Genomic DNA, 20,251 nt, shown 5'->3' with positions numbered 1-20,251 from the left:
TTTTCAGATATGAATAGAATAAATTCAATTTCTCATCATAATAATAATAATTACCTATACTCTCTTTTTGCCACTATGTCGGTTGTCTAGACCTGCCGGAAATGAGGGAATTGTTTTCGTATTACAGATTTAAATGGGTTGGACAAATTTGGTTCAAACTCTTCTTGCGGAAAAAACTAAAAAGATGAATTAAGACATCTTTGAATTTCATATTGAATTTTTCTATATAATTTTTGAACCAGCTAGTTTTGAATCATTCGAATATTTTCTGTTTCTGTTAATACAATTCTTAAATTGATGAATCATATAGATTGAACGTAGAACTCCATTCTTGTAGTTGACAACTTCTTTGTACGGAGGCTCCCTAGAGAGTTCTGGTCATTTCAAGACAACAGCTCAAAAAAATAATTTGCACTGAAATTGGTCGATTTGACAGACAAATTATTTTGTCGATATGTAACTTGATAAAGAGTGTCCGTACGAAAACGTTTTCAACTACAAAAATAAAGTTCTACCCTTGATCTGTATGATCCATTAAAAGTTTTCTTGGTGTGACAATCAGAATTACTATGGCACACTCATTGGTAATTTTCCACTGAAAACAGCCAAAGTTGATACCTTTTTGTCCGGTATTGTAATTATCATCTTGGTGATCATTTCTGGCAGCTAAACTTCATAAATGCTACTTCTCATTCATTTATTTGAAAAATCTTCCTTAAAGGAGGACTAAGGTCATATTTTGCTCTAAACGTCACACAATTCCTCGTTTTTTGAAAACGTTTAAAAAAACGTTTCCCTACAGCTATCTTCATGATTTTTCCAACCAAATTCCCCTTACCAACCACTTTGATAATAAATATTCATTATATTTCTTCGTTGTTTAAAATCTCAGAAAACAACCTTTAGCACTTCGCCCACTCAAAACACCTACTCACTTCAGACAAACGGAAATTCGAGTTTTGCGGAAAACAATATAACATGTAATTACACCTACGAAGGCTCGGCTGTCTCTATAGCAGCCTACCCTGTGTTTACCGTGGGCCCCGCCTTTTTAAGAACTTTTTCTCACACCCTTTCTTCACTTCTTCACGTTTTGACTGATTCAGTTTATTCTTGGTCAGTGGCAGGCAATGGCAGAGCAACTCAAGATAAAAAATGTTGTACTCAATGAGGATGCCAAGTTGAAAGATGTACCAAGCGGGTGAGTGTTGCAGTAGTTTTAGGGTCTTATAATTCTGGTTTCGTGACTAATGAGTTCTAGTCCACCTTTCTAAATTCTAAATTCCAGAGTGGAAGCCGCAACCTTATGTGATCAAAGCGCTGCCCCTGAGTACACCAAAAACAGCATCAACTGCAAAAAAATGACGTGGATCTTGGAAGACACCCCGAGAATCGAACTCGATTTTGGGGAGGACCACAAGAAGTTCAAGTTCCAGGTGGCATCCTCCGACTTTGACTTGTTCAGAACTGCAAAGGACTTCAAATTCGAGAGAACCGAGACGGACACCATTTTCACCATCAAGAAGACCGAGAGAAATCCATCGAGCAGAATGAGCATTTTGGAGGAGTACACCAGGAAGTACTTGAATCTTCTTCAAGTCGAGAAGTTCGAAGTTCGTTTCAACGAACTTCTCAAATACGACTTTTTTGAGTGCTTCATCTGGAAAATCACCAGGAAGTTCTCTTCAATCTACTACAGCTCCCATCATGACGTCACTTTCACTCCAGGACAGCTCCGTTTTCTATTGGAAGATCTCACTGCTGAGAATTTCAGGCTTCCAAGAATCAAGTACACTGACGTCATTAAAGCTGGAGAGAAGAATGTGGAGCCTATCAAACATGAGAACATGAATATCCATGCCGAGTTTCTCCCATTCGACTATTTCCTGAAGATGGAGTCGAAAATTGCCTTGATTCACACTGACAATACAAAAATGTCAAACCTCAATGGATTCATAAAAACTTGGATCAAAGGACAACAACTCAAAAACTTGCAGTCGTTTAGCATGCGTTTCTGGAAGCTTAAAGAAAATTTGACCGTCGATGAAGTCTTCCAAGGAATTGTCCCCATCGAGCCAGTCTCAGAGTGAGTTTGATATAGTGACGTGCTCAGGTTCTCAAAATTCAGTATAACCTTCAATTATATATAATTGCTTTTTCCCATACAAAGTTCACATAATTGAGAATAACTATGTCCTTTCCGAACTTTTGCAAACAGACTCTTTTTGCAGATTGAATGTCACTGATTTGATGAACCCGGAAAGACACGCTGCAAAGAACAGTGAAATCGTCGTTTCACGCATTACGGATGGGATGACTGCTACCGCCACTCTTCGCAAAAACATGTTCACCTTCGTTGTGAACAGTGAAGATGATAATGCTTTCGAGTAAATAATCATAATATTTATTCCTTCTTTTTTCAATAATGTTATTCTGTTTTTCTATCCTACCCAACAATCTATCTTTTTCTGACTTCTTCACACCTTTTCTATAACTTTCGTCCTAAACTGTCGATTTTTCACATGGATCGAGGAAGAATCTTGGGGAAAAACCATTTTGGATGTAGGTCTGAAAAATTGATTGGAGAAAGTTATCGTGGTGCACGTGAGAGTAAACATGAATTGAAAAATAATCAAAATTTCAACATAAAAAGTTTTCCACGATGAGCGATTTTTTGCCGAGCTCATAACTTCCTCCAATCAGTTTTTAGACCTCCATCCAAGAGGAGTTTCTCTTTTACCCGAGATTCTGCGTCGATTCATTTAAAAATCGATCTTTCGGGAATTGCGTAGTCCCCCTCTAACGTAGTGTGACCCGTTTCTTTATCCTCGATATATATTCTTTTTTAGAACCATCTCGATGGTTTTATGAAAAATCACTGATTCCACTTTCCCAATATTTTCCTTTCAGATACTTTTTTTTTATATTCAACTATATTCTTTCTTAATCAATCCTTATCATTATCTCACGCTTACACCCAACCCACCCGTTTGTCATTATCTTCGATACTATTCAAAAAAAAACTCCAGTGTAATATAATGATATATTTTGTGATATATAAATTCTTAACATTACAATGCATCGGAAAAACTATAATAATGAAAACTGATAAGAAATGACGCGATTACCTCTCCTCCCCTTTCTTCGGCCACCCCCCAGCGCACACCGCTCTCTATCACTCCCTCTTTCTCTTTTCTGTGTAATACTTGGGGACAACGCGCCATGCCGGTTGGCATGCTTCCGTAGCGCAGTAGGCAGCGCGTCAGTCTCATAATCTGAAGGTCGTGAGTTCGAGCCTCACCGGGAGCAATCCTTTTTGATGAAGTGATAATAACTAAAAAGCAGAAATATTCCTGCTTTTATCAACTTTAGCCTTGTTCTCATTATTGTCACAGTCTTTTGGAAAGAATATTAACCACCAATACAAAAGTCGATCATTTCTTGTTATGACTTATAGTTTTTTACTTCCATCTCTCGTGGTTTTCTGTTTTTGCCAATGAAAAAATTAAAATCTGAATACAAAAAAAACTCGATGTTATGTATTAAGCGAACAGTCAAATGTATGATATTTGGGAATTTGACAGATAAAGACAGATAAATCGGGAATTATAATTAGTGACATCAATACAATCAACTGTGAAACAATAATAAATTCTGAATATTTTACAGTAAGATTAGGCAGGGAAAGCTTTGGTGAAAAACATGATTAAAAAAGCTGAAACTAACCATATGAATCAAAAAAAGATAATGAGAAAGGTCAATTTAACCCCATTGTAATAGGGAGCCATCAGCATTTAAGGTAAAAGTGACCTACTACAATTTCATGGCAAAAATAAAAGGAAACCGTACTGGGGAGTGGAATTAGAAAGTTAAATAGTAACTGTTTATGTCATTTCTCGGTATTGCCGAGCGAGACAAAAGGAAATGTGTTATAGAAAAGCATGAAAAAGTCAAAAACATATTATACAGGGTTGGCTAAAAAAACTGGGAAACCGTAGCAAAAAGAAGGAATAAGTATTATAACTGTTTGCTCAAGGACAACATCATCCTCACTGTTCACGACGGCGGTGAGCATGTTGTCGCGGAAAGGAAAGACGATTGTTGAATCGGCGGAATCGGCGCAACTTTGAATGGAGGAAATGCACGAATTCAGTACCGACAACCGCGTAATGCTGAAAAATGTTTTTAGTAAGTGCCTCGTTTGGAACATTTAAAGTACTCACCTGTGCGAGCTGTTTAGGCAATGGCCGAAAGTTCTGAATCGAAGGTACAAGTTGGATCACTTTGATCAAATTCTCAACATTGAATAATACGCTCGCATCTATCCATTCCATCGTACTGTACAGATAATGAATGATTTTCACAATATAGTTCTTCGCCGAAGCGAGCTTATGAAGTTTTGGCTTGTCATTGTTATCCTTAGCCTTGATTAACTCCTTTGTTAGTGCGATTTTGAACTAAAAATTCAGTTTTTAGATGTTTGTTTTCTTTAACGAAAAATGGATTGACTTACTTTGTTGATGAGTTTTTCGGACGTGAAATCAATGTTTCTTTGCAACTTGGAGGAGGAAGAACGAATTGCGTCTGTTTTGAGTTCTTTAGGAATAAAGACGTTCAGAGTAAAATTCGAAGGCGCATCAGAATTTGAGCGCTTTTCAAAAACCTCGTCATCGTATTCCATGTTGGTGAATTCCATGTTTTCTGTGTCCGATGTAGATTCATCTGAGAACTCTTGATCGCTGGAACTGGCAGGTAGAGGTTTGTTATAGTCCTCAAGAGTTCCCTTGACCAATCGAGGCGAGTCATTTGGAATGAGCTCGTCGAATCTCTTGTTCCAGTTGACGAAAAGAACGAGATAGTGAATTTTCCCGCGGATGACCTTCTGTTTCATGATTTTCGCTGCATATCCAACATCTTTGTACAGACAAACACACAATTCGTTCGGAGAAAATTCCATTGTGTTTGATACCCTTAAAACAAAATGATGATGATTAAAGTTAAATACAAAATGAAAAGAAGTGGTAACATCACGAAATGAACAAAAAGTTGGATCATGAACATGAAAATTATCAGTTGTTGAGACTTCGGAATTTTCATCTCAACATTCCAAAAACAAAGGAAGAGGTAATTCATAAAAAAGATAGTGAAAAACAAAACAGTTTATGTTTTCAACCGTTTTGTTAAAAATATCTCGAATTTGCAACTAAGAAATCAAATAAACAGGAAGTATTCTAGAAATTCTAAATTTATCAATTAAAGGTAGAACTATTGTATTTTTCGTCATTATCAAAAACTACCATTTATCTACGAACGAGGCTAGTTGACAATCTCATCTTCGGCAACTGTTTCTCAATAACACCACTTTTGTGAAAAAGACTCAATATGTTTATGACAAAAAAAGGAATTAATTCCCAAATTGCTCCAAATTTGAAATTTTGTTATCGTGAGCATATATGAGACGAACTGATTGTTTCCAATCCATGATAACGAGTTGTAAAAACTTGATGTGGAAAAAGCAGCAATCTGAGAACGGCGCTAGTTTTGTGATTGGAAACGTACTTCTGTCAGAATCAGGTCAACAAGAACTCAGAATCATAAAAGTCAAGCGTTGTGGAGAAATCCCAGCGTAATTTATTTATTTATTTATTTATTTATTTAAAATACGTACGTGAGAGTACGTGGCAAGGTCAATAGGGGGGGGGGGGGGGGAAACTTGAAATGAAATAGAGGGAGAATAGTGAACACGTGGAAGGTAAATGAATTGTTAATGTTATTGGATGGGCGACTACTTATTCATGTCAGTTGTACCGCAATACTGGAGAAAGCTTAATGTTTTATGGAGCCGTAGGACTAACTATTTTACTGAGGACGCGGTGAGTGAAAAAATGCTCACGAATTTTAGATCTTGGAGTTTTCCAATGATAGAGGTGGCCTCGTCTGGTATTGTGAGATGAAAGTTGAAAATGAATTGTTTCGCGCATGAATTGTTTCGCGCATAGCAAGGAATGTTATGATTCAAGAAACAGGAGAAACAGGCAAAACCAAAAAGCTGAGACCATTCAAAAGGATCATTCAGTTGACCGGAAGGTTAATATCGATTTTAATCCGAATAGCGATTTCTTAAGTTTTCACTAATTGGAAAATTTTTTTTCAAAATGAAGTGAAAACGTGACACAAGATAGGAAGCAATGTAAAGTCACTTGAAAACGCTGCAATGATCAGGAAATTTTTGAATCGATAGCGAAAACAAAAACAAAACAAGAGTCCGGAGAAAAAAAAGGTCAATCTGGTGAAAAATGAGCGCATAAACATTGCGTGACGACCACCACCACGGACTGTACACGGCGGTCGGGGAGGGAGGGGAGGGGCCACTAATGGTGTACGTGTGTACGTGTAGACATCTAATTTGACGACAATTCACGGATTTTCCGAGAAATTAAAATATGAACAAAAAACGAATGACTTGAATAGAATTGAAAAAGTGGAGAATAATAAAAGAAAATTATGATGTGACTAGACGCTTTTGACAAAAAATTAGAGTTTTGCATGCAGAAATGAAATGTTCTGGCAAATTTTACATCGATATTAACAATTTCTATAGTTTTTGAGAAGGTGTGCGTCGAGGGTAAAAATTGTACAATCCAGAGATTAGCTTCGAGGTGTAGAGAAGCGGTAACATAAGAAAACAACACATTTTTAAATAATGAATTAGCGAAACGGTTATACGAATAGGAAAATAAAAACATCAAGATTCCCCTGAATGAAGTTGCATCGTATGAAAGAAAGAGTAGCCCCGAGACCATGCAAGTGATTTTATGGCTGAAACAAGCAGGGTAAGTTAAGAATGATCTGAAAAAATTATTCTGAAATTTTTGAAGTGCCCTCGACACTTCCAACCGAGTTATGAGCTCTCACAGTTCTGCTCTGATTTAACACAGGAAGTATAATTTTCTTGCTCACAAACAGTTCTCAAAATATATCTGACCTCTAGTTTCTACATTTTCGAATAGGTCAGCTTGCCGAGGGAATGTGCGCTGGGATGAAGGGTTCAGCTCAAAAACCACTCTAGTTTGCACTGCAATGGGACAATTTGAGGAAGAAATTTATTTGTCGGTATGTAACTTGCTAGGGAGTGTCCTTACAAAAAAGTTGTCAACTACAAAAATAAAGCTGAATCTTTGTTTTGTTTATATTTACATAGTTCACTTGGTGGAACAATCAGTGATACCGCAAAACCCTCTCAAAATTGATTATCTTCAACGGAAAAATGAAAAAAAAAATTTAGCAAACGCAAAAAGTATAATCTATAATTGTTCTTCTTTTCATGTGCGAAAATCAAAACAATAATTGAGTCCTCAGCTCCCCACGGCCAAAAATTTTCTAGGAATATTTAAATAGTGAAGAATCTTAATCGCCGATACACCAGTCGATTATTTCTTGTTATGATGTATGATTTTTTTCAATCTCTCCTGGTTTTCCATTTTTGTCGGTAAAAAATTTCAACTCAAAATAAAAGAAAAAACTCGATTTTATTTAAAGCAAGCGGGGATAAATAATCTAGATGGGAACTGAACATTTGACAGTTTCAGAAGAGAATCCAAAAGAAGTATCGACTCGGGAATATGAACAAATGGCATCAGTACGACAAAATGTGAAACAATAATAAATTCTGTACACTTTACGGTGGGAATGAGCAGAGAAAGCTTGGGTGAGGGGACAAAAAGAACCGTGAACAAGTGATTTCACGGTATTGAGAGGCGAGAGAAAGGGGGGGGGGGGAACTTATAAACACTTAATAATATAAGTTAATATACTATTACATACCGAAACGGCGGAGGGGAGGGAAAGATTATCAAAACAAAACTATAAATTTTTAGGGGAATTTTACTATAAATCAGGATAGCATTATTAAAATTTTCAGGAGAATGTTACTATTAATCGGGTAAAGTTTATTTATTATTCTGTCCACTTATGACGATTAGATCGGCCAGAGGTTCTTGGCGAGGCAGCACGTGTTGTGGATAGTCTTCCCGACTGGCGTCTGAAATATTTAGTAATTGTAGAGCTAGGTCACATCAGGGATTTCAACTCACCTGCATCATTGGCTCATCAAGTTTCCGGTGTTTCAGTCCATAGATGACCTCGATAGAATTTGTGAAACGCTCGAGTTCCTTGGTGAACCGGAGGAAGAAATAATGAATGGACTGCTCACCAGTAACCAGGCAGAAAGCTGGCGCACAGTTAGCAGTGAAACTGCCTTTATATTTCGATGGGTAGACAACAATGACTTGTTGGAAAGAGTCACCGGGGATCTCATTGAGGAGGCGCAAGAATCCGTCGGCCCAGAATGTTTCTCCTTCCTGAACAACTGCAATGCTACCCTCAAGGAGTACGGTAAGGCACGGAGTCATATTTTCTGGTGTCGCCTTGTTCTCCATGACATGTCCCAACACTGTCATCCACTCGGCGTAGTCTTTTTGACAGCTTGACTCAAATTCGAAATGGCCTTCAGGGCCTCTCAACTGGAAAGTGACGCGCCCGGTGCTATACATGGTCGCTGTGCTGAAAGAAAATAGAATGAATTGATATTTGCTTCGGCTCATCGACTTTTGATCTCTGTCGGTGGGAAAAGTCGCCGGTAGGCAAACTTGAAAAGACAAGTATAAGTGAATGTCAATGTATTTTTATCTAGTGATCTGACCGCCAGATGACGGTAGATGCTACTATAACATTTCAAATGCTTACCTCAAGTTAATCACGACATCCTCCCTCTGGCAGTTGGAGTCGAGAAAAACATGGAGACTGTTCCTAACTATGACACAGTATCTCTCATCGGCTATCTGTGATCTCCTCATTCCTACTCCAGCAATAGTCTTGAAAAGGTATCCAGATTTAGTAGTCATCGACGGCACACGCTCAGCATACGACTGCTCGTACCAGAAGCATAGAGCGGCCGAACGAATGTCAATGGCTCTGGAGAGCAGCTTCTTCAGATTTGGCTGAAGCATGCGCATGTATCCTATCTTACTGTCCACCATGATGCGCTCGGTGAGAAGAGGATTACTTTGCTCAATGATATTGCCAAGCGTGTTGATAAAACTTGCGCCACACTCCAATCCAGCCAACGCGGCGGTGTACGTGAAGACCGTTTTGTCATCTCTCTCCACGTTCTCAATGAAATGGCTGAAACCATTTTCGTTGGCTTCCAACACGAATGAGAGGTTGTCAATACCAACCTGAAATAGAATTTTCAGCTTAAGATATTTTTTCGTTGTTTCATGTAGACATACCTTGATAGCCTTGATACGGTCATGAGCCATACGAATCATTGGGATGAAGAATCCCTCCGATGACAAGTTAGTTGTCGTTCCCGGAGATCCGAGATGTGTCTTGTGGCGAAAATCGAACACGTACGAGTTGTAGTTCGTCATGACGAAAAAGCGGAGCTTGATGCAGTCGGAATGAAACTTTTCGAGCACTTTGAAGCACGTGATGATCTTTTCCGACGACTTCTCAAAAACGTTGATAGCGAGGTGAAGAGCGTCTCTTTGGCTCATTCTGGAAGATATTAAGGTTACATTTTTTTTTCATTTAGGAAAACTTACTGAAACTCTCCATCGGCAAGATTGCACTCTGGCATCTCTGGCTCTTCTTGCTTAACGCGAACGAAACTCTGCTTGATTGTATCAGTGTTGAGACGGTGATTACGGGTACGGACAAGTTCATCGAGAAGAATATCTTGTTCAATTGCTTGGGTAAGGAGGCTTGACACCTCAGTTGAGATCCTATTTGGCACTACCTCCTGGGAAGCTTCCTTCCCGGTGAGCTTGCGCTGACGAGCAGCAGCACGTGAAGAGTCCTGCACAACACATGGTTCAACGACAGCAGATGGAAGTGGCTCTTGACGGAGCTGGCGGGAAGTCTGAAACAAGATAATCATGATTAGGGAACAGAGCTGAAAGAGTTCTTACTTTGAAGGCAAATTGGACAGTGCTGAGTCTCTCCATAAGCTCGGTGACAGCCTCCACGAGTCCATCGTTGCGGAGACACGAGTTTATGTGGTAAAACTGGTGCATATCAATCCTGGAATGTTTTATATTTTGTAGGTTTCAAAATCCTTTTTTCAACTCACTTGCTGATCTGTTTGGTGAGAGCGAAAAGTAAGAAGTAGAGAGTTCCCTTGTTGAACGACGTCTTCAACCACTCGATTGACAATACGCGGTCATTGGCATTGGGACACTCAAAAATTATCATTCTTTGCTCGACACATGGCAGGAATTGGCTGATGAATCTCCAGTAGGTTCCATCGGCGGTGAGCAGTCTGGAAAATCAATAGAATTAGTTGGGAGGCATGATTAATGCAGGTACTAACCCATACGAGAAGAAAGTGTCCACGAAATTGAACAACTTGCGGCCGTCCGCATTGTCCGTGTCGACAATATCCGTTTCGCGGAGAATCTGAAGAATTTTTTTTTAAATATTAGATTTTATTGCAACAACTAAAGAAATTACAAGAAAAATTAGGCAAACTCACTTTATGCACAAGTCTTTCTATCAAATTCTGAAATTCTCCGTGTTGGTCTCTGGTGTAATGAGCTTCTTCCGTCTTCTCTACCGCAACCGACGATTTTGCACGTTTCGAATCAGTATTCTCCACCATCGTCGAGGCTCTCTTCAATTCCTTCACAACGGCGGCAATCGGAGAGTTTTGATTTTTGATTTTGACGAGCCGAGGGGAGTTCGCCGGCACCCACTCATCGAATCGTTTATTCCAGTTCAAGTAATGAATTTTGACCGACGGAACTCCTTTAACATTCTTGATGTCGGTGATTTTGGCTTCATATTGAGTACCCAAGCTCCGACGGCACGACATTGTGACTGGACCCTTTTCCTGCTTCTCCCAGAAGACGCTCACATTCTCGCCAATAGTGAAATCGGACATCTGAAAAAAACACCAATAAAATCGCTTGAAGAAAAAATGAATTAAAGTGTGTGAAAAGAATAAAATTTTAATTAGAATACACTGAATTGAGATAATAACTATGGACTTTCAGAACGAAAAATAAGAACTCAATCACTAAAACAAAAAAAGAAGAGAAAAAAGGTCCGCCGGGGGCATCAACACATTGCGGGCGGAGAACACGCAACGGTGCGGTGAGGATGAGGCGAACAGTGTGTACAGACTGTCGTGGGGAGGACACCCACTGGTTGCACCAAAACTGACGACAAATTGCGGACTTTTAGGCGAAAAGGAACACTACACGTCTTACTATCTATGTCGTGAAGCAAAAATAGAGCAAATGAGCATCCGAAATAAATAATAAATGAGGGCTGACTGGTATTTTAACGAAATTTCATTTTTGAGTAGAAAAATGTTACCTTATAGTGAACTTCACCTGGTTTTGAATATTTGTTCAGTTATAAACAATTACTGTAAAAAAGAGTAACAAAAACAACAAAAATAAAACAAAAAAGGGTTTCGGTTTAAATACGAAACATACTAAAAAAATGCTTTGGGTTTTTACACTGCTAACAAGCTGTTCTGACTATACTTGTCAAGGGCCGGGGTTTTTTTTAAAGTTGTGATCCGGCGCGGCCCGTTTGGGATCGTCTTTTTGAGGAAATTTGTTTCCCTGATTTTTCAAGTTCGATTAAAGGCGTACTGAATGTGAGGTCAACTCTGATTTTTTAGAATAATGCTTGAGTGTCTGTGAGTTCATTTTCATATTGAAAGAATTATTTTATTCGGTCTGAAACCCGGCGGTGAGAGTGATCACCGCTGAGTTTGGGCATTTCGGTGGCCTAAAAATTCTCGACTTCGTGCATTTTTTCGATTTTTACGACAATATTCGCTGTTATTTGTTATTTTCGTTGAATGAATTTGCTAGAAAGCGACAAGAATTAATAGGAATACTACAAAAATGATAGAAACAAACGATGAAAACCTGAAAAAATATGTTCTAAGGGAAATTCCTAGAACATTCCACGGCCGCAGAAATCCCCAAACAGTTTTGCCGCTTATTCTCAGGGGGTTTCCGACCAAATATAATTCTTTCAATATGATAATGAACTCACGGAAAGACATACATTGTTCGATGAAAAAAATCGCCGGAGCGCTGTAAAATTCTGTCATTCTTTCGAGAAGGAAAATAAACTATCACGAAGAAAATATAAAAAACGAGTAAAATAGGAAACTTTGCCGCCTGAAAAATTGAAAACTTCAAAAAACTATTTTCAAAAATCTCATGTCCCGAAAAAAACCGTCCCGTTATTAGACCAGTATGGTTCTGGCAGATATAGCGCTGAAGTAGTTTAAAAATGTTGCAGAAAAGATGAGTTTCACCCACCATCTCAATTTCAATTTTTTTATCAACTGTCTTTTTTTCCCATTAGTAACTCTTTTCAGAATTTTTTTCGGTTTTTCGAACGAAATAAAAATTCGAAAAACATTTTATCTACATTTGTTCTGTATGTTTCATACATTTACTTTGTGGGACAATCAGTGATACCGTAATACATTTTCAATATCGGTAATTTTAAACTGAAAACGGCCAACGTTGTTAAAATCAAGGCTATTAGAGTATGTAAAATGGTTGTTTTGGGTGGTCAACTTAGAACTGATTCAAAATAAAAACAAATTGTCAAATATTAACACACGCCACTATATAATCCAAACTGTTTCGTATTATTGCTTCAACGCATGGTTTTGATACAGTATGCAACATTGTACACAGTGTATTATCAACATGATATTCAGAATCCGGCATTTTCTCATTTCACCATCATCCTTTAATGTGTTACTGAACTGTACTGTACATTGCTTCTTGAATGTGTCCTCTTAATTTTAGGTCTCCAGTTTCATGTCCCCTTGCATAATCCATCTATCTCTTTATTCTTTCAATCCGCGCTTCGAGTTTTTCTCATTTCCCTTCACAAATGGGAAACGGCTCACCTCTTCTCAAAATCATGACGCAGTCTCTTTCTCTTTGTAGGCTTTTTTACACTCTTTTTGTGTCTTCTGCTGCTCTGCAGCGGTACGAGCTCGTGCCGGCTGGCACCGGCTCACGGCTCCGCCAGCGCTCCAAAGGGCCTTATTTCCACGATGATGTCTGCGTCTTCTTAGTAACACATAGTGTCTCGGTTGTGTTGATCTCTTTCTCCGCTATACTTTGTTAAAGCGCGTGATAGGAAAAATGGGATCAACGCTGCTGATGTAAAGAAGAGCCTACAAAACGGCAAGAATTGAAAAAAGTAGTACGAAAACCCGGAAATAGCCTTTGAGAGGTTGGTCAGGAGAGATGAATGCTAGTGATAATCCTGAATACATCATGGGAAATGAAAATGGAGAGAAAGGAAATACTTATATTCGTAAAAGATGAAACAAGGGCACAAAAGATTTGGGGTGGTCATACTGAATTTGAAACTCGATTGGTTTACTGCATTTTTTCAGACAGACTTGATAAGTCCAATAAGTTTTATTGAAAAAAGTGATTTATAGTTTTCAATTAGTTCATTAAGTAACATAGTCAATATCACTGTTTGCCAGTTCAATTCTTCCCACTTATTCACGGTCCAATGATCTACAGGTTGAAATGGATAGTGTAGAATGCACAATAAGTTCAATCTTTTCAATTGCCCATGTGAGAGAATAAATGTTCCTTGTGGTTACGATATTCCGGTGCTTCGGAAATCGCTGGAGTAACGATCCCGGACTCTTGTTGCTAACCTGTGGCCTACATGGATGTTTTCTGAAGTTCGTTCCTATTTTTTCTGATGACAGCCTCCAATACCTTGAAAACGTCCCGACAGTGTTTTTTGAGATAAGTTATTTGATAAAAACCATCGGCTTTTATTTCAATTATGGTTTCTTACTGTAGTGATCAAACTCTATATCTTCTCCTTCGACATTTTGATAATGCTTTCAAAGCATCAACCACCACATTCCCCCAACCCACGCAAAATACAAATTATTCCTTTTCCATTTTTCTTTCATCCAAACCAAACCACTAATTGTCTCCGAAATTTCTCTAAACTTCAAAACAAAAATTTATTTTGTGATCAAATCAGGAGCACAAACAGAAAAATTTCATGCTGTCTGTGAAGTCATGCGTACCTCTGATTCATCACCTTCTTACGGCTACATATCAAAAAGTACAACATTTTCTCAGCCTTTGATTGAGATTTTCCCAACGCCCTTTCTGCCTTTTTTTCTTTTGCACGCTCAATTTCTTTTCTGTTTTTTTAGTTGTTGGATACGCATTTATTCGACTTATTTGACAGATTCGGTCAACTACCGAAGTCGAGCACGAAAGGACCGATGACCAAGAGTCCAATTCACGAACCAGATAACAAGTTGGGAGAGTCAAATGACGATTCTGGTCAAGTAAGAATATTTCCTTAACTTTTCTACAATAGGCATAAAATGTTAGAGTATGTTTTTAGATTCCATCACTCATCAACAAGGGTGCAAGTGACAACCAACCATCAAAATCTGTTGAAGAAACGAACGATCTCAAAAAGAACCCACAGCCAAAGTACATTGCTCACCTAGCCGACGAAAACTTGGATATGGAAGAACCGACTGATGAATCTGATCAAGAGAGTTCTGAGGTATGTTGCTCAGGTGGCTTTTCAGTTGAAAAATTTGAATAATCTTTTTAGACCAATGGCAGCGAAGTGATTGATTTGTCCTCGGATGAGGAAGTGATCATCGACGAGACTGATTGAGTTTTACCAATGCGATTTTCTCTCTGTAATGTTTTCCTATTCAAGTTTTCCGCAATTTTTCTCTCGCTTTTTTTCCTGCTGGCTGTTTTTAAATTTTACATCACTATTCAAAAAACTACTAGCTTTCATTGTTTTCAGCGAACAATTATCATCTTTTAGAGTGTGTCACAAGGTCTCCTAGATATACCTAGACATTTGTTTTTGTAGTTGAAAATTTTTTCATGAAAAACTCATTGAAAAGATCCAGATTATCAAAATAAGTTTCCCTATTAATCGCCATTATAGTCGATTAAAGAGCAGTATAAATTGATACAACTCTCAAAAGTAAACCTTTAGGTACATTTTCACAAAAATCAGCATTTTCAAACACGTTTTGGCGCCAAGAACCCTCTACCAAGTTGGTAACTTTTCACCGAAAACCCAGTTCAACCACCGTTAGACCAAAATCGTGTTCATCCAGATTTCATTTGTCTCTCAAATCATTTCCCCGTCCCTATCCGCTCCTATCCGTCCTTCTCTCAGCACGTATCCGTTTTAATTATCAAAATATGAATCCGATGACATAATAGTCTCTTCATCTGTAATACGAATTTTGTGCTCATACTTATTATTTTAATTTTTCTAACTGTCACAATAAACAAAATTTTTTATTAAGCTTTTTCTCATAAGGGTTTTTACTAACTCGAATCTTTGGGAAAAAAACGGAACTAAATATGATATTACGACGTGATGCTTGTTTACTGTTAAACTTTCGAACTAATGTAGACAAGCGAAAACATGAAATTATGTGTAGTTACTCGTGGTCATTCTCCTGATTATCGTTGATAATGCTCTCATTCATGAGAAAAAGCAGGTTTAATATCAAAACCAGGTTGATCTGAAATACTCTGTCATCAATTGTAAACAGGAACCGGAGGTTTGAGATACTGAAATAAATATAACCAGACATTTCAAAAATTCAGACAACCCGACCACATATCTGTCATTTTCTTTTCAATAATGTTTAGCTTTTAGTCATAAAAGTTTATAGTCTTCAAGCGATTCTAATTGTAAGTTATTTTTGATTGCTCCCACTTTAAAATATTATTGTTGAGATAGCGTTTATAAAACATTTCCCGTAGGGATTTTTTCAAGACCTTTGTTTGTAAGATTTCCATCGGAGTACGTTTATTCTTAATTATTTATAGTCTGAATGTTAGCTTATGGATTTCAAAGTTTGCTTGAGGCAGTCAGATAAGTTAAATCTAATTTTTGATTAGGCAGAAGCTAGCAAACTATATTAGGGGAAACTTTGAGAGTCCTAATGGTTTGTGTGAAATTTCTGCGCGGAAACAAATTGTATTCGAAAAAATAATCACAGAAAAAATCACAAGGGTAATAAACATTATTCACAAATCAATCTTTTGCGATGAGATTATGATGAGCGGAGTGTTCCACGAACAACAAGAAATCCGGGATTTTCTGAAAATGCAATATTTTATTTATTGATCCTTTGAAAGTATGTCACTAACCTCTCCGCATATCTGACACACGAACTCTTTTTCTGTTTCATCCGACGATGCAGATGCAGAAGTCGTCGCGGAATCAGATGACTCTGGCGGACTCACTGGAGGCATATGGAACGCACAGTGTGCACGAACTTGTCTGTCAGTTGTCATAAATTGACTGCATACTGGACAATAAATCCTTTCATTTCTAGAGTGTTTGATGCAGTGCTTCATAAAAGTATTCTTATTAATCAGCAGCTCTTGGCACCCCGCACACTTCTCAGCATATCGAATTTTGCAATGCATTTGGAGCTTGTGACTTTCCAGTTTGTCTTCACCAAGCAGCATGTCCCCACAAATAGAACATTGAATCTTGCGTAACTTGCGTGGAGGTTTGGGAGCTGGTAGAATAGGGCTGACAGTCACAAGCGGCTCGAGAACCCTGAAAAGTGAATTTGTCTTATAAGGGAAGTCTCTGGAGACGCGGCTTTCAAATTAATAAAAACATTCGGTCATAGGTACTTTTGACTACGGGGAGTCCATTTCTGCACTCAAAACCGGCCGAGTTATGAGCTCTCAAACTTTTCGTGTGGTTAAGATTTTTCATATATCATTTCTAAAAAAATTGTTAATGTATTTCTTATGGAAAGCCATCTTTCATCAGAATGTAAGATTTTGAAAGTGCAGATAGCTTTTAGACTATGAGATAATAATTTTTGCACTTTTAACACATTAGTGCACTTACTCAAGATGCGCCAGTTGAACATGATGGACCAAGTTCTGTTGATTTGAAAATTTGGCTCTGCACAAGACGCATTCTAGCGTGTCTGTTTTTTTACAGTGGTTTTCGGCATGTGTCTGAATTTGTACAAATACGAATACGTATAATATATGAATAACTATGTCCTTTCCGAACTTTTGCAAACAGACTCTTTTTGCAGATTGAATGTCACTGATTTGATGAACCCGGAAAGACACGCTGCAAAGAACAGTGAAATCGTCGTTTCACGCATTACGGATGGGATGACTGCTACCGCCACTCTTCGCAAGAACATGTTCACCTTCGTCGTAAACAGTGAAGATGATAATGCCTTTGAGTAAACAATCATCATATTTATCCCTTCTTTTTTTACTAATGTTTTCCTATTTTTCTTTCCAACCCGACAATCTATCTTTTTTTGACTTCTTCACACCTTTTCTATAACTTTCGTCCAAAAATGCTGATTTTTTACATGGAGCGACGCAGAAGTTTGCGGAAAAATTCCTCTTGGATGTAGGTCTGAAAAAGTGATTGGAGAAAGTCATTGTGCACGTGAGAGTAAACATGAATTGAAAAATAATCAAAATTTCAACATAAAAAGTTTACCACAGTGAGCGGTTTTTGGTACTTTCAGCTTATAACTTTCTCCAATCAATTTTTCAGACCTCTATCCAAGAGGATTTTCTCTTTTCCCCAAGATTCTGCATCGATTCATTTAAAAATCGACATTTCGGGAATTGCGTAGTATCCCTCTAACGTAGTGTGACCCGATTCTTTTTCCTCAATATGTATATATTTTTTGAACCATCTTGATGGTGTTATGAATAATCACTGATTCCACTTTTCCAATATTTCCCTTTTATAAGCTTTCTTTTATATTCAACTATATTCTTTCTTAATCAATCCTTATCATTATCTCACGCTTACACCCAACCCACCCTTTCGTTTAAAACTAATAAGAAATGACGCGAATCCCTTTCCTCCCCTCTCTCCGGCCGACCCCAGCGCACACCGCTCTCTATCACTCCTTCTTTCTTTTCTGTGTGATACTTGGGGACAACGCGCCATGCCAGTTGGCATGCTTCCGTAGCGCAGTAGGCAGCGCGTCAGTCTCATAATCTGAAGGTCGTGAGTTCGAGCCTCACCGGGAGCAATCTTTTTTGATGAAGTGATAATAACTAAAAAGCAGAAATATTTCTGCTTTTATCAAGTTTAGCCTTGTTTTAATTATTGTCACCGTCTTTTTGAGAGAATATTAACCACCAATACAGAACTCGATCATTTCTTGTTATGACTTATAGTTTTTTTTCTTCCATCTCTCGTGGTTTTCCATTATTGCCAGTGAAAAAATTAAAAACAGAATACAAAAAAGCTCGATTTTATGTATTAAGCGAACAGTCAAATGTATGACAATTGAGAATTTGACAGTTAAGGACAGAAGGAAAAATGAAAAATAAATCGGGAATTATAATTAGTGACATCAATACAATCAACTGTGAAACAATAATAAATTCTGTATATTTTACAGTAGGAATAAGCAGGGAAAGCTTGTGTGGGATAGAATTTTTCAAAAAAAGAAGTGAAATTAACCATATGGATCAAATAAAGATAATTAGAAAGGTCAAGATAACCCTGTTGTAGTAGGGAGCCATCAGCATTTAAGGTAAAAGGGACCTACTACAATTTCATGGCAAAAATAAGAGGAAACCGTACAGGGGAGTGGAATTAGAAAGTTAAATTGTAACTGTATATGTGTTTTCTCGGTATTGCCGAGCGAGACACAAGGGAATGTGTTATAGAAAAGCATGAAAGAGTCAAAAACATATTATACAGGGTTGGCTAAAAAAACTGGGAAACCGTAGCAAAAAGAAGGAATAAGTATTATAACTGTTTGCTCAAGGACAACATCATCCTCACTGTTCACGACGGCGGTGAGTATGGTCTCGCGGAAAGGAAAGACGATTGTTGAATCGGCGGAATCGGCGCAACTTTGAATGGAGGAAATGCACGAATTCAGTGACGACAACCGCGTAATGCTGAAAAATATTTTTAGTAAATGCCTCGTTTGGAACATTAAAAGTACTCACCTGTGCGAGCTGTTTAGGCAATGGCCGGAAGTTCTGAATCGTAGGTACAAGTTGAATAACTTCGATCAAATTCTCAACATTGAATAATACGCTCGCATCTATCCATTCCATTGTACTGTACAGATAATGAATGATTTTCACAATATAGTTCTTCGCCGAAGCGAGCTTATGAAGTTTTGGCTTGTCATCATTATCCTTAGCCTTGATTAGCTCCTTTGTTAATGCGATTTTGAACTGAAAATTCAGTTTTTAGATGATTGTTTTCTTTAAGGAAAAATGAATTGACTTACTTTGTTGATTAGTCTCTCGGACGTGAAGTCAATGTTTTCTCGCGATTTGGAGGAGGAAGAACGAATTGCGTCTGTTTTGAGTTCTTTAGGAATAAAGACGTTCAGAGTAAAATTCGAAGGCGCATCAGAATTTGAGCGCTTTTCAAAAACGTCGTCATCGTATTCCATGTTGGTGAATTCCATGTTTTCTGTGTCCGATGTAGATTCATCTGAGAACTCTTGATCGCTGGAACTGGCAGGTAGAGGTTTGTTATAGTCCTCAAGAGTTCCCTTGACCAATCGAGGCGAGTCATTTGGAATGAGCTCGTCGAATCTCTTGTTCCAGTTGACGAAATGAACGAGATAGTGAATTTTCCCGCGGATGACCTTCTGTTTCATGATTTTCGCTGCATATCCAACATCTTTGTACAGACAAACACACAATTCGTTCGGAGAAAATTCCATTGTGTTTGATACCCTTAAAACAAAATGATGATGATTAAAGTTAAATACAAAATGAAAAGAAGTGGTAACATCACGAAATGAACAAAAAGTTGGATCATGAACATGAAAATTATCAGTTGTTGAGACTTCGGAATTTTCATCTCAACATTCCAAAAACAAAGGAAGAGGTAATTCATAAAAAAGATAGTGAAAAACAAAACAGTTTATGTTTTCAACCGTTTTGTTAAAAATATCTCGAATTTGCAACTAAGAAATCAAATAAACAGGAAGTATTCTAGAAATTCTAAATTTATTAATTAAAGGTAGAACTATTGTATTTTTCGTCATTATCAAAAACTACCATTTATCTACGAACGAGGCTAGTTGACAATCTCATCTCTTCGAACGAGACTAGTTGACAATCTCATCCCAAATTGCTCCAAATTTGAAATTTTGTTATCGTGAGCATATATGAGA

General features: G+C 37.8%; 7 protein-coding genes across 7 annotated transcripts; 3 read left to right on the top strand and 4 right to left on the bottom strand.

The window, feature by feature from the left end:
- Window positions 1-1,130: 1,130 nt before the first annotated feature.
- On the top strand, window positions 1,131-2,391 carry GCK72_026021 (uncharacterized protein; the record flags this gene model as incomplete). The annotated part of the gene is made up of 3 exons (XM_003101945.2): window positions 1,131-1,201; window positions 1,289-2,086; window positions 2,232-2,391. The coding sequence occupies 3 exons, from the start codon at window positions 1,131-1,133 to the stop codon at window positions 2,389-2,391; spliced, it is 1,029 nt and encodes a 342-aa protein (XP_003101993.2).
- GCK72_026020 (uncharacterized protein) lies at window positions 1,305-2,399 on the bottom strand (the record flags this gene model as incomplete). The annotated part of the gene is made up of 2 exons (XM_053736614.1): window positions 1,305-1,660; window positions 2,207-2,399. The coding sequence occupies 2 exons, from the start codon at window positions 2,397-2,399 to the stop codon at window positions 1,305-1,307; spliced, it is 549 nt and encodes a 182-aa protein (XP_053580180.1).
- Window positions 2,400-4,049: 1,650 nt separating this feature from the next.
- Window positions 4,050-4,957, bottom strand: GCK72_026019 (uncharacterized protein; the record flags this gene model as incomplete). The annotated part of the gene is made up of 3 exons (XM_003102001.2): window positions 4,050-4,172; window positions 4,224-4,457; window positions 4,514-4,957. 3 exons carry the CDS (start codon window positions 4,955-4,957, stop codon window positions 4,050-4,052), a joined length of 801 nt encoding a protein of 266 aa, XP_003102049.2.
- Window positions 4,958-7,978: 3,021 nt separating this feature from the next.
- GCK72_026018 (uncharacterized protein) lies at window positions 7,979-10,942 on the bottom strand (the record flags this gene model as incomplete). Its single annotated transcript, XM_053736613.1, has 9 exons — window positions 7,979-8,041; window positions 8,094-8,562; window positions 8,746-9,236; window positions 9,291-9,558; window positions 9,606-9,922; window positions 9,972-10,083; window positions 10,133-10,321; window positions 10,373-10,458; window positions 10,535-10,942. The coding sequence occupies 9 exons, from the start codon at window positions 10,940-10,942 to the stop codon at window positions 7,979-7,981; spliced, it is 2,403 nt and encodes an 800-aa protein (XP_053580179.1).
- Window positions 10,943-14,317: 3,375 nt separating this feature from the next.
- Window positions 14,318-14,727, top strand: GCK72_026017 (uncharacterized protein; the record flags this gene model as incomplete). Its single annotated transcript, XM_053736612.1, has 3 exons — window positions 14,318-14,383; window positions 14,443-14,610; window positions 14,662-14,727. 3 exons carry the CDS (start codon window positions 14,318-14,320, stop codon window positions 14,725-14,727), a joined length of 300 nt encoding a protein of 99 aa, XP_053580178.1.
- Window positions 14,728-16,122: 1,395 nt separating this feature from the next.
- On the bottom strand, window positions 16,123-19,795 carry GCK72_026015 (uncharacterized protein; the record flags this gene model as incomplete). The annotated part of the gene is made up of 5 exons (XM_053736610.1): window positions 16,123-16,188; window positions 16,239-16,656; window positions 18,892-19,010; window positions 19,062-19,295; window positions 19,352-19,795. The coding sequence occupies 5 exons, from the start codon at window positions 19,793-19,795 to the stop codon at window positions 16,123-16,125; spliced, it is 1,281 nt and encodes a 426-aa protein (XP_053580176.1).
- Window positions 16,286-17,315, top strand: GCK72_026016 (uncharacterized protein; the record flags this gene model as incomplete). The annotated part of the gene is made up of 3 exons (XM_053736611.1): window positions 16,286-16,373; window positions 16,441-16,540; window positions 17,156-17,315. The coding sequence occupies 3 exons, from the start codon at window positions 16,286-16,288 to the stop codon at window positions 17,313-17,315; spliced, it is 348 nt and encodes a 115-aa protein (XP_053580177.1).
- Window positions 19,796-20,251: the final 456 nt, after the last annotated feature.

This window comes from Caenorhabditis remanei, chromosome X, assembly GCF_010183535.1.
Source record: "Caenorhabditis remanei strain PX506 chromosome X, whole genome shotgun sequence".
Taxonomy (NCBI): domain Eukaryota; kingdom Metazoa; phylum Nematoda; class Chromadorea; order Rhabditida; family Rhabditidae; genus Caenorhabditis; species Caenorhabditis remanei.
Note: the sequence above shows the minus strand (reverse complement) of the source record. Positions and strands in the feature narration are given on the sequence as shown.